Source organism: Amblyomma mixtum, chromosome 8 (assembly GCF_055824585.1).
Source record: "Amblyomma mixtum isolate Tamu chromosome 8, ASM5582458v1, whole genome shotgun sequence".
Classification (NCBI taxonomy): Eukaryota; Metazoa; Arthropoda; class Arachnida; order Ixodida; family Ixodidae; genus Amblyomma; species Amblyomma mixtum.
The window spans coordinates 136,787,877-136,800,935 of NC_143019.1; the positions used below are offsets into that span (position 1 = coordinate 136,787,877).

At 44.6% G+C, this 13,059-nt stretch overlaps 1 protein-coding gene across 1 annotated transcript in view; it reads right to left on the reverse strand.

The window, feature by feature from the left end:
• The window catches only part of LOC149334578 (uncharacterized), a 52,924-nt gene that overhangs the window by 18,632 nt on the left and 21,233 nt on the right, over window positions 1–13,059 (reverse strand). Inside the window, exon 6 of the mRNA XM_089557956.1 lies at window positions 10,657–10,775. Within this exon, the coding sequence (XP_089414082.1) occupies window positions 10,657–10,775 (119 nt within the window). The remainder of the gene's footprint in view (window positions 1–10,656; window positions 10,776–13,059) is intronic.

Below are 13,059 nucleotides of genomic sequence, written 5' to 3' on the forward strand. Positions count from 1 at the left end.
GGGCTGTGTCGCACGCAGCGGCCCTCCAAAGAGTGCGACAACGCCGTGGCGTGTTCTCACTAAGTGTGGACGACGGCGAATGACAACGATCCGAATGAGACAGGCAAATGGATTTTTGGTGCTTTCCATTAAGTGTGGCCACGCTACGAGATTAACTTTGCCAATAGAGAATTTCGCAACATTTTCTAAGGTCATTGAGGAATCCGTAAAATAATTGAGAGAGAGCCCGGTAGAAAGGAAGTACAAAGGCTGTAGTGTCGCTGCGTCTTTCATGCCCCTATTATAATCATGCCCATTCACATCCTCTCCGTAGCAAAGCAGGGCTGTTTCAGTGATCTCCCCTTAGCCCTGTACAGCGAAACTGAATGCCCCGCCTCTTTTGACGTCGCGCTTCTGTGACGACCCCACTTGGCGACTAGTTGGCCATATTATAAAGAGTAACCAGGATACAGTGTTTAAAACGAAACCGTTTCATCGCAAAAACCATCTCGGTACTAAATTAGTTATGGAGAAAGCCTAGCGAACCGTTCGTTTTTTTTTCTTAGCACGAGGAGCAGTGAGCGAACTGAGGCGAACTCGTCATAAAGTGAGGGGACTGCTTCGACGAGCCACGTCTTGATCTACGCTGCGGAAAAGGAAGGCTGAAGATGGCTAGAGCGACGTCTTCATGCGGTGCCAAAAAAATTCCCTTTTTTGTCATTTTATTCCTGGAGAAAATTTACAAGAGAGAACTTAAAGCACAAGAGATTACTGAAATAGTAAACTGGCCCCAGGACTCAAGCCGAATTCCCGAATTCTGGAACCATCAGTACTTGAGAGCTTGTTGTCTGGTGCAAAGCAGATGCCAAACCATCTACGAAGTAGTGTAATATGTGTTCTCTTTTATTTCGCTCAGTACTCGTCCACGCTAATTAGTGGATAAATATGGAGGGTAATCATTGCCTAACTGTGGTATTGACCCAAGCAAACACTAAAGTGTATTAGAGAAATTGCTATACGCGATGCGCTCAACGTTTTTTAAGAGCGCTAGCTCTTATTCATCACGTTCCTCGACTTCTTGGGGTATGCTATACCACCTCCCTTCGGCATGAAATTTTGTCCGAGGAATTCAAGATGGCGGCCCCCATAGTAAACTGATATAGCAACACAATTGGTGATTGATTGGTGCCGTCATTAGTATATCGAATTGGGGATTGGTGACGTAACTGATTTTGTGACGCCATAATTAACTAGTCACATTACTATGTTTAATCGCTTTTATTTCAATAATTAATGAGACATCATAAAACGAATTAGATATTTGGAATACTGTATATGAGTAAAACAGGTTAGACACCAAAATTAACTAATGAAGATAGTATTTAGTTATGGTTATGCTTACATTTAATTGATTATAATTAACTAACGGGTGATCTAACTAATGGATATTCATAACGAGCTCGATGAGTAGGACATGCTAGACACCAATATTGTCTAATTAGGTTAATGTTTACTTATGGTTAAGCTTAACATGGCGGCCATGTCACCACACTCGGCAGCTCACAGTTTCATACCTCATGGCGACTGGACACCTACCGCCTTGAGGTAAGGAAAATGGCCCTTCAAAGAGTAGAAAAATGTTTTCGGCCTGAATTGGTAAAAATATACCCGACCTCAAAACGGTAGGCGCACGCTCGCCGTAAGGTATGGAAAAGTAGCCTAATCACGTGGCGATGCATCACATGGACGATAGATGGCGCTACCAAACAGCTAACGCTCGTTACTCCAACGTCTTCCAGACGATGGCGGCATTTTATTCATGCCCAGCATTCTTGGATAAAAATTTTGAATATTGGGATATTTTAAGGTACTGTTTTCGAAATATTGAAGGCAATGGTCGATTCTGCCGATGAGTAGCAAAATCTGTCTTTTGAAGTTTTGCCATCACTGGCATCGAGCTGTTAAACTGCCATATAAAACATATGGGGAACTTTTTTGACGATTGCGAAAACGTTAATAGCAAAAAAAAAGCAAGTCTGCCGACGTGAATCTGCGAAAATATTTATTTATTTATTTATTTCGGAATACTGTCAATCCCTTCTTGGGATTTTTACAGGAGAGGGCAAAACATACAAATATAGGTTCAGTGCTAACTTTTTTAAGAGTAGAAAATAAAGGCAAAACATGCAATACAAATGGCAATAATAAATAAAGCAATCGTGTCATCAAACTGATGATCGCACTTGAGTACAATAAATACACTGAGAAGAGTACTGTAATACAAGAATATGAGCAAGGTTATGATGAGAGCAATGAACGTACAGAGCTCTCAGCGAGGGTAATAAATTTGTCTATGGTGCGCTGGGCTGTGACTGATGGATGCAAGCGATTCCAATCTCGAACAACTTGTGAAAAACAAAAAAAAGAATATTGGAAAGTATTACTGCGACAGATATATTCTTCAAAGGTGAGTGCATGCTTTTGACGTGTTCCTCGTGTAGTGTATATACGAACAAAGTCTGTGGGAGACATCTTTAATGCGTTATTAAGCAGTAGATACAAAAACTTTAAACGGTGTAATTTGGCACGGCTGGTCAGCGTGTGAAGCCCTGCCGTGCGTAAAAGATCTGTGGCTGAATGCATGCGGCCATAACAGTTGAAGATAAAGCGCACGGCTTTCCTTTGATTGTTATAGCGAAATTTTGCATAATATAGAAAAATTACTGTCATAAACTCTTTACTATTGAAAAATGCTTTTGTCCAGAGTTGTTGGGTGTGTATTTTTCGAAAAATGAACCGTACTGAGGAATTTCATAAACTGTTGAAAGTTTAATCGCGTGCAGTAGCTAGCAAATAATAATTGAATAGCAGAAAATTGTCACTGCTTTTAATACTTTTAAGGAACGCTTTTTTGTATACCTGCGATAGCATACAACTGCAGCTCTCATTTCTGATTGTGACGGGTAGTGGTAACATCAGTTACTTTTTCTTTAGAAATGAACAACTACAGTGTTGTCTTTTACGGTGCCGCATGTCGTCATATAAACTGTAAACAATGGTAGCAACAGATTGATGCGCACTACTCAAAATGATATTTTTCAATCAAAGCTGCGTTCACCATCACAACACAAGTACATGCGCTCTCCGTCAAGACAAGCAAGTTCTGAGAGAAAACTAGATAACATAATTTTGAGGTATAACTTAATTCTGCTGTGAAAATATAAAGGAAACCATGGGACTTAATGGCGTTCATTGGCCAGGGACAATAATGGAGTGACAGGTGTAGAAGTCTGGCTTTGACTTGCTGTCGAACAGCGAACAAAAAGTAATAATTAGTCGCATTGCGTCATGCTGTTGCAAAACAAAAGTTTATTTTAACTGTTTTTTTTCGATGACACTTCCGTGATAAGACTGCACATTTCGCTTCTAACCATAAAGGTGCGTTAGTGTCGATGTGAATGGAGATATGATTTATTAATATGTTATTGTTAGAAGGCTCTACGCAAGCGAAAATGGCGACCGCCGTCCCGCATGACGTGTGTGAACCTTGTGACGTGATCACAACTTGTCTACCGGATTGTCAACAAACTGTCCAGCGTGAGGAAACCATTAGCAACCATTAATTAGCGCAGCGGCTTTTTACCTTCTTTGGCCTGTAATTTCTTCTGTCGTATCCTCTACAACGGCCGAAACTGTTGCTATTGAGGCGGCTTTACGGAAGTTAGGGTTTTGTCCGGCTTAAGATGTTATCATCCTAACTGATTCAAAATCTGCCCTTCAGAGGTTAGAGCGCCGGTTCCCTACTGGAACCTTGTCTATAATCACTCTACGCTTGGTAGAGAATCTGTACAACAAAGGCTTTACTCCATATTTAAAATGGGTGCCCTCTCACATAGGAGTCAGAGGCAATGCGGTGACAGTCTCGCCCATAAAGCTCTGTCACGAAATTCATAAAAAAAAGTCCCTCCAGCTGCAAAAAGTTTCTAAAGAAAAAAGGTGCACGATTATTTCAGTACCCTGTGGAGTGCGCCCTACAAGCCATGTGTGACCAAGGGTCTGAGAAGATCCCAGGCCACTCTACTACATCGAATTCGAACGGGCGCTGCTCGTACTCCTGACTGGATGCATAAGACGGGCATGTCATCGTCTCCGCTATGATCTATATGTGGTGTGTGCGGGGATATCGAACATTATATAAAAAACAACGCGGAAAGGTCTGTTCGCTTCCTTCAAGAGGAGAGGAGCCCTTCGCTGTACAGTTCAGGACATTATCTACCCGAGTGGAAACCAGACATGCAGAAGAGAGGCTTCACGCCTTCTATTAGCATTCCTGTAGGACACTGATCTTGGCTCTAAATGGTGACAGCAGGGACGGTCTATGGTCTTCTGTGATTTAATGTGTGCGTAGATGGTGCCTTCTGGAGTGGTCTATGCTCTTCTGTGAGTGAATATGTGCAAGGATGGTGGCTCTGCAGTGAACTATGTGCTACTGTGACTGAATTGTGTATAGATGGTGACTCCTGGAGTGAATTATGTTGTGCTGTGAGTGGACGTGTGCATAGATGGTGACTGCTGGAGTAGATTATGTACTATTATAAGCGACTGTGTGCATAGCGGGGCAGATCTGACCGGTTTTAGGACATTATTGACATATAAGTGACGCTACGGTGGAGCAATGGCCGGAAGAATAAGCAAGGCTAATTCCACCTGTAGCATACACAACTCAACTCAACTCAACTCAGGTGAAAGTTAAATTAATTTTTGTTCACGAGAGGTTGCTCGGGAAGAGGAACATGGGTCGCACAAGCCCCACCGGTGGCCGTGTCCCGCCGAGTTTGACCGCTGCGTCACTGCCCCACGACGAGTGGCATCGGGACTCCCGACTATCTATGGGTGGAAAGTAGAGGACGACCAATTCCGGATATGGAGGCATTCGCCCATTGGAGCTCGCGCACCTTACCCATAGGGGTATGGCGCAACAAGAGCTACAAGAAATAGCAGCAAGAGCAAATGCTGACGCATTCAAACGATCCATCGGGGATAGCTTTTTCCTCTAGCCTCCTCCGAGGCGATAGTCTCTAGATAGTTGTTCACTTCTAGGTGAAACATTAGAACAACATCGATATTGCTTCGAACAGATTAACATGGCAAGGATTTGCGATCAGCTGGTCGTTCAGGTTAGCTGATTTGGTGAGTCTACAGGACTAACCTGAAACGGCGGGGCGCGATGTATTTTTCAGTCACAGTATCTGCTGGAGTAGAACTTTTTGACGGGTTAGTTGGTACATTGTCTTGAAAGAATGTCGTACGCCAAAAAAGGACGAAACAGGAAGGAAAAATTACCGACGATTACGTTACTTCCTAATGCGAAATTTGAGCGCAGCAAATAAGGTGTTTCACCTTTTCGATAGTGAGTCAACCCCAGCTGCGGAGTTGGTTTCAGGGACAACGCCGCCGATGCCGACACAAACAATATAATACCCTCGCTTCCGCAGCGCTAAGAACCAGGTCTAGCCGTGGGAAGGTGGTCACGTATTCGTCGACGTGCCGGGGCCTACGTGAAATAACCGGCGCGTCGGCAACTGAAGAGCACCCTATCCGCCACACAAGAACAGGGGGGGGGGGGGACCCTTTCCTCCTCTTTCTGCATGGCGGCGACGGTGTTCTATGCAGTCACGTTATCTTGACTCTCTAGCGGCGTCAGCGGCATCCAGCGGTATCAGTCGGTCGCTGGTAGCGCTGGGGGGATGAAAGGGGGGCGGAGCTGGTTACGAGGCCGACGACAACGCCGACGACGACGCGAAACCCAGGAACGGACGCCAAAGAGCTGTGCTCTAAAAACACAGAACAGGAAAGAGGCGCTGCTGGAGGTGCTGATAACTTTCACTTGTGACCGCTTTCTGAATTCAGGCGGATGCAAGCAGGATTTTCATCCTCCGCTAGCATAACACGTGTCCCTTGCACTGATGTGCCTAGTTAGCAGCATACGTCGCTACGCCCGAAGTAGCTCTTCACGGCTTGGACAGCCTCATTCAGAAATGAATTCATTTCATTTCATGTCATTTATTGAACCCTCAAGGCAAAAGGCATTAAAGAGGGGAGTGGTTACAAAACATGAAGATACATAAACAGATGCAATGCATGATACAAAACAAAGTATTATATTCCTGTTATACAATGTTAGGTAGTGCAGAACGAAAATGCTGGTTATCACTTATGTCGACGATATCTGCGGGAAGGCGGTTGCATTCGCGTGATGCACGAGGCAAGAAAGACTGAAATGCAGTTACAGTGTTACACGTTTCAGTGCCAACTTTGTGACGATGATCAATGCGGTTTGACACGTATCTGGGGAAGGAAATGAGGGCATCATGTAGCATGGGATGATGGTATAGTTTATGAAAGAGGCTCAAACGAATTGTCTGCCGGCGGGATGCTAAAAGAGGCAAAGAAAGATTAGCTTTCATGCTTGTTACACTTGCGGTACGGTTAAAGTTGGACAGGATAAAACGAGCAGCGTTATTTTGAACTAGCTCAAGCAAAGTTATCAGTTTATCATGAAGGGGATCCCATATGGCGGCGGCGTATTCCAGATTAGGACGTGTTAGTGTTTTATAAAGCAATAGTTTCAAGGAAGACGGAGTTTTGGAAAAGTTACGGCGCACATAGTCCAACATGCGGTTAGCTTTGTTAGTAATGTACTCAATATGGCGCTTCCAGTTAAGGTCAGCCGAAATATGAACACCCAGGTATTTATATGAAGTAACCGCTTCTAAGGGAACGTTATTTAAGCAGTACACTGGCGGAGCGTTGGCACTTCTTGATATTTGCATAATTTTGCACTTATTAGTGTTAAGTTCCATAAGCCATTCATTACACCAAAGAGAAATGTTAGAGAGATCACGCTGAAGAAGGTTAGCATCGTCGGGGGATTTTATTTCGCGGAAAACAACACAGTGGTCAGCAAACAAAAGAATGTTAGATGATGCAATGGAAGGGAGGTCGTTGATGTAAATAAGAAATAAAAGGGGTCCGAGCACGGAGCCTTGTGGCACGCCCGAGTAAACTTCGCTGAAAGGTGAGAAAGGTGAAAATTATTAGCGGAAACGAACTGCGATCGGTTAAGAAGAAAGTATTCAATCCATTTCAGAACGCTGTAGTCGATATTCAGTTGGGTTAGCTTTAAAAATAATAAGCGGTGACATACCTTGTCGAATGCCTTAGAATAATCAAGGAAAATGCAGTCAGCTTCTGATGCGCGATCTAAAGTATGATGAAGTTTGATAGTGAAGCTGGCAAGTAGGGTTTCGCAAGAAAATGACTTCCGAAAGCCGTGCTGTGCGGGTGTAAAAAAGGAGTTAGACTCGAGAAAGTTCACAAGGTTAATGAAAATGACGTGTTTTAATAGTTTGCAACAAGTACTAGTAAGCGAGATGTGGCGACAATTTGTAGGGGAGGTTCGATTTCCTGATTTGAATAATGGAACCACCTTCCCGACTTTCCATTGTGTTGGCAGAATGGAATTATCGAGAGTCTGCTGAAAAATCTTTGTTAGTATTAAGGAGCTAGAGGCAATTGTATTTTTTTAAATTTAGCATGAATGCAGTCAAAACCGGGCGATGAATGAAGTTTTAGGGCATCAATAAGTTTAGCAACGCCAGATGTATCGATGAAAATTTGAGGCATAGAAGGGTAATTATACCGGAGTGGAACGGGATGTGTGGTGTTTGATGTGCGCGAGAAGTTCTGAATAAAGGTTTCGTTAAGTTCTGATGCGCATAAATGAGCCGGAATAGGGTCCCCTGACATGCCAGTTAAGTTAATAGATTCTTCGGTATGTGGGTTGATGGCGCGCCAAAATTTTTTAATGTTGGTAGATAGCATGGATGGTAACGTGTTAGAAAGGAAGTTATCTTTTGCTTGCTTAAGTGCAGTTGTATAGGCATCAGCGGCAGTCTTGTATGCGTCCCAGTGTGTGTTACACGGTGATAGCCTAGCTATACGATATCGGCGCTTTTTTCTGTTAGATAGGCGTCTTATATGGGCGGTGTACCATGGGGCTTGATGATTAGAAGTGATGGTGCGTCTTGGAATATATTTCTGAGTTAGTTCGTGAACTTTGGCCGTGAACATATCCCAGTTAGTTTGCACAGAGCGATCGTCAAAGTTTTTCAGGAAGTTTTCAGAAAACACTGATAATTCATTGTTAATGGCATCGAAGTCTGCTCCAATATAATCTAGTATGGTTTTTTTCTTTCTTGCAGGTTTAGGACAGGCAGCGTTAGTGCTGAAAACAAGCAAAGAGTGATCGCTTATATTAGGTAAATAGGTGATGGCGGAAGCAAAGTCGGCTCGATTGGTTAGGATCAAATCTAAAGTGTTGGCAGTGTTGACAGAGATTCTGGTAGCATTAGTGAATAATTGGGTAAATGAAAAAACGGAGCATTAATCTAGAAAATCACTGGCATCGGATGAAAATTGAGAAAGGGTGGGAGGCTGGGTATCCCAAGAAATATTGGGAAAGTTAAAATCACCTGGCAAAAACTAGGAAGCCGATGGAAATCTGGTGTGTATTATGTTAAGTTCGTCGTGAAGCTCGTTAATAAACGAGCGCAAAGAAGAAGGAGGGCGATAGCATACGCCGAATATTATTTTCTGATGGTGTAGCGTAACTGATGCCCATACAGTTTCCAAGACGCTATTAGTGTAGATGCATGATGACGGTATGTCTTTCGAAATAGCAAGGAGTACGCCGCCTCCCCGCTGAATAGTTCGGTCATTGCGATATACTGTGAAGCGGTGTGCGTTGTGAAAGATTTCGTTATCGTGGATTTGATGTGATAGCCAAGTTTCAGTAAGTCAGATGATATGCGCAGAACAGGTGTCGATCGCCGATGAAAGAGGTGTTTTCTTGTTCAAGATACTTCTGATGTTAGTGTACAGAATCGTACCATCATCGTAACATTTAACTTTTCGTGCGAGAAGTATTTTGTAAGAATTCTTACATCGGTCTATTCTTTAGCATAATCTCCATTGTTGCGCAACACTATAACACCCCATGTGTCCGCGTCCATTTGCCGGTGTGACATTTTGCCATGTGTTGCGTGGAAAGTGGCACCTTGCTAAGAACATGCAAGAACCAGCTGCGGCCTTCCACGGTTTGGCAGGTGGCAAAATGGAGAGAGGGAAATCCCTCACTCAAGTTGTATGGTGTGTGTGCGGTCGTGGACGGCAGCTGACAGCGAGGTTCTTACGCTATCGCATTGTCACAGCTAACTGGTGATTAGGTGCCCGCCAAGTTTTCTTGGGCTTGCCTTTTGATGCCCGGCACCGGAGCTGCGGATGAGATTGCTTGCTCGAAGCCAGTCACGTTGTCACAGGCAGGAGCTACAAATGGATGACTGAGTATAGAGTGGTTAAAATATACGTCCCTGCTCAGGTTGCTAGTCGTGACCTACGGAAGCCACGAGCCTGGTGTTTGTTTTATAGGTGTCACAGAAGTGGCGGCAGCCTGTAAATTACTTTTGTTTGTATAAAACTGATGCGTCCGCGTTTCTTTGTATGTGTCTCGGGAAGAGGTAGAATGCATGCACGCTTTTTTCAGTTATGTAGACAACCCCTCGCATTGCGAAAGCGGAGGCGGCTCAAAGTCATTCCCAATACTGCCGAAGTCTGGAGCTGACCATTAGCAGGAAAGAAGTTGCGGCCTACGTGACTGGCTTTTTGGTTGTGTTTTACTTTTTTGCAGCTCCAAGGTCACCGAATCGAGAGTCGAAGCCTAGGGCTTCTTTTTAGTTGTGCGTTAATTTTTTCCTCCTCCAAGATGGCGGCCATGCAGAGTCAAAGCGTAGGTGCCTACGTGCTCTCGTTGCGCTTTTTGGTGTTTTGTTTTTTCGACACCGACGCTGTGGCGCCGCGAGTGCTCGCTCGCTAGCGCCCGAGGGCTTTAAAAGGGGGCCGTATGGAAACGAACTTGAGTCCGCTCGTCGGTGGAAACGCTGCCGCCGCGAACTCCCGGGTCTCCGAGCCGCCGCACCGCATCCTCGAAACCGCAAGCTGCCCTGGACGGACGTCGCCTTCGGGGGCCGCACTGACTGCGTGTTTGTGGATGGACGCAGCCGCGCTTCCCGGTTGACTGTATGTTTGTTCACCTTCCGACTTCTGATCGACTGTATCTAATTGGCCTCTCACTTGTGTTCTGACCTGTGTAGAAATATTCAATGTATAACTTAATTCAGTGTGTTTACTGCTATGTGCTTTCCGCAATTGTTTTGTAGAATGTAAATTACGTGTCTGTGAAAGCTGCCGCATTGTTCAATCGAAGCTATAAACGTTGTTTTGTTGTTGTTACCTCTTAACACGCCTCGGTCTCAGTCACTACGTTTGCTTACCGACTACGCCGGGCATCAAACGGCCACCCCCTCATTGTCCGGACTCGGTGATGATGTCGCCTAGTCACCGAACCCGTGACAATAGGGCACCGAAAAAGGTGTCCTGGAGCTTTCAGAATAGTCCCAAAATCAAGTTGCACACTTCTATGGGCGACATATAGCGCAGAGTCTAGTCGGGTGCCGAGTTCACGCTGTCACTGCAACGCCCGGCGAAATCATAATACAGAAAGAAATAAACAATTTAGGTGCCTCATTCTTCGGCAGCAGCCAGACCGCAGACACTCACCCCAGCAGATCTGCCAATTTGTGATGGCAGCCAGGGCTATCATCATGTACCAGAACAGCACGTAGGCCAGGATGTGCTTCCAGTACTTCCGCAAGATCGGCTCTGCGTTCGGGCCGCGACTGCAACAATGCGGCCAGAGACGAAGTCATCCCGTTATTTTTCCACGCTTTAGAATTTTCAGGAAATTTAATGCGTATGCGTGCGATAACTTGGGCGCATGCCGTAGTCGGATCGTCGGATCGCGACCACAGCGAAGCGTCCGCAGCCGCTCGGCGATAGCGGTGCAACACGTCAGCGAGAAGCGTTATCGGGCCACTTGTAGACATGCGCAGGTACGCTCCAACGTCTCCTGTATTATCAGTGCCTCTCGCATCCCCCGTTTTCCAAATGGGAGCGGTAAGAATGCCCCGTCAAGAGGACAATCGCGATGGGACGTGGTGCGGTTGGAGCCACGCGTTACATCACCCGGGCTGCGGCGTTGTGCGCTTCGTGTAACCTTCACGTAACGCGAAGCGCCCGAATCCGGCGGGCCCCTCCTGACCTGCCTGAACCGGGAGGTCAGGGCAGAGATTTAGGAAAGAGCTCGATGCGCCTGACACCTGGCAAGCATTGATAATAGAAGGACACGCGATAATTCGTGTCAAGCAAGAATCGCTCAGCGCCTATGATGTGTAATTGAGCAGCAGAAAGTGAACAAGAACGTTGAAGAAACAAAGACAAGGACATACATCATCGTCCATCATACATCAACATACAGCATTGTCTTCGTCTGTATGTTTCTTCAGCCGCTGCAGTGGCTCAGTGGTTATGGTGCTCGGCTGCTGACCCGAAAGACACGGTTTCGATCCCGGCTGCGGCGGTTGCATTTCTTTGGAGGAGAAATTCTAGAGGCCCGTATACTGTGCGATGTCAGTGCACATTAAAGAACCCCAGGTGGTCGAAATTTCCGGAGCCCTCCACTACGGCGTCTCTCATAGCCTTAGTCGCTTTGGGACGTTAAACCCCATAAACTATAAACTATAAACTTGTATGTTTCTTCAACATCCTTGTTGACTTTCTGCTGCTCAATTATATGATCACGAACCAACTAGCTCACCAATCCATCTTATTAAGGCTATGATGTACCACGTCGGTGAGAGGAGATTCGTTTTGGTGAGAACGATCTTGGATCTCAATCATTGAGCATTGGTCTGCCCCTTTATATGACGCCTAATTTCTCCCGCCGCAGTGGTTACAAGGAATTTTGAAAACACTGATAAACTTCAGCTAAAAGCTGTTGCAGGATTTGCATTAGGCTGTGCCGTAAGGTTCAGCGTGGCAAATAATTTCTTAATAAATTTTTTGAAATAATTGTAATAAGGCGTCTACGGTTTCCTAATTGTTCGCTTATTTGTTCTTGTCATCATAAGGGAAACCTGAAAACCTGTAGCCACCGCTATACTGCCACGCTGATGGCATCAGCTGAAAGACTGATGCAACAAATAGCTCGTGCACCTTCTTGGGTAACTGCACGTTGTCCTAAATGTTTGTAGTCTCAGCAACGTTCTCAAGAAAAAAAAAAATACTGGACTCACCTGTATCCCCTGCAGCGCTCCCAAAATCAAGCACTTCGACTAATGATATATAACCCATTTTCCAGGCATTCCACGCCACTTTATTCCTATCTAACTTTTCTGTCGCTTAGCCAATTACTAGAATTAAAATTATCAGTTATAGCTTATCGAGTTATTATTCATTGTGACTTAAGACATGAAGACTTCCTCAGCCATTACTTTAACAATAATATGAAGCTAGGTTTTTTGAGCTTCCTAATCTTTTTCTCCCAAACCTGCCAACTAAATATTGCAAATTATCCGCCATGTTCAGCGGTATAACGCTATGAAATTCCATAGCATACGAAATTAAAATATTTAAAGACTATTACATCTTTCTTAATCGTGTTCAAAACTATTTAGCCTTGCAAATCATGGATTAACTTTTATGCACTGTGCTATAATCCTTCCTATTTTTGCTGTTTTCGTACTGCACTAAAATCGCCCTTTGCTGTGCTTTGCATACGAGTATATGTTACTTTATGCTTATTTAATAACGATCTTGTTATTTAGAGATCTTCGTATATACATGCGGTAGCAACTACTGGCAGCCACCTAAATGTGTATTGAACCTGTTATTTTGCATTACGAGGTCCCCCTGACATTTGTTAACAATGAGACCAGCTACAATACTAACTACCAAAACACATTTTGGTTGGTTGGTTTATGGGGTTTAACGTCCCAAAGCGACTAAGGCTATGAGAGACGCCGTAGTGGAGGGCTCCGGAAATTTCGACCACCTGGGGTTCTTTAACGTGCACATTTGCTTAGTATTCAGTAAACCTGACGTGATTATTTTTACTTATTCCTT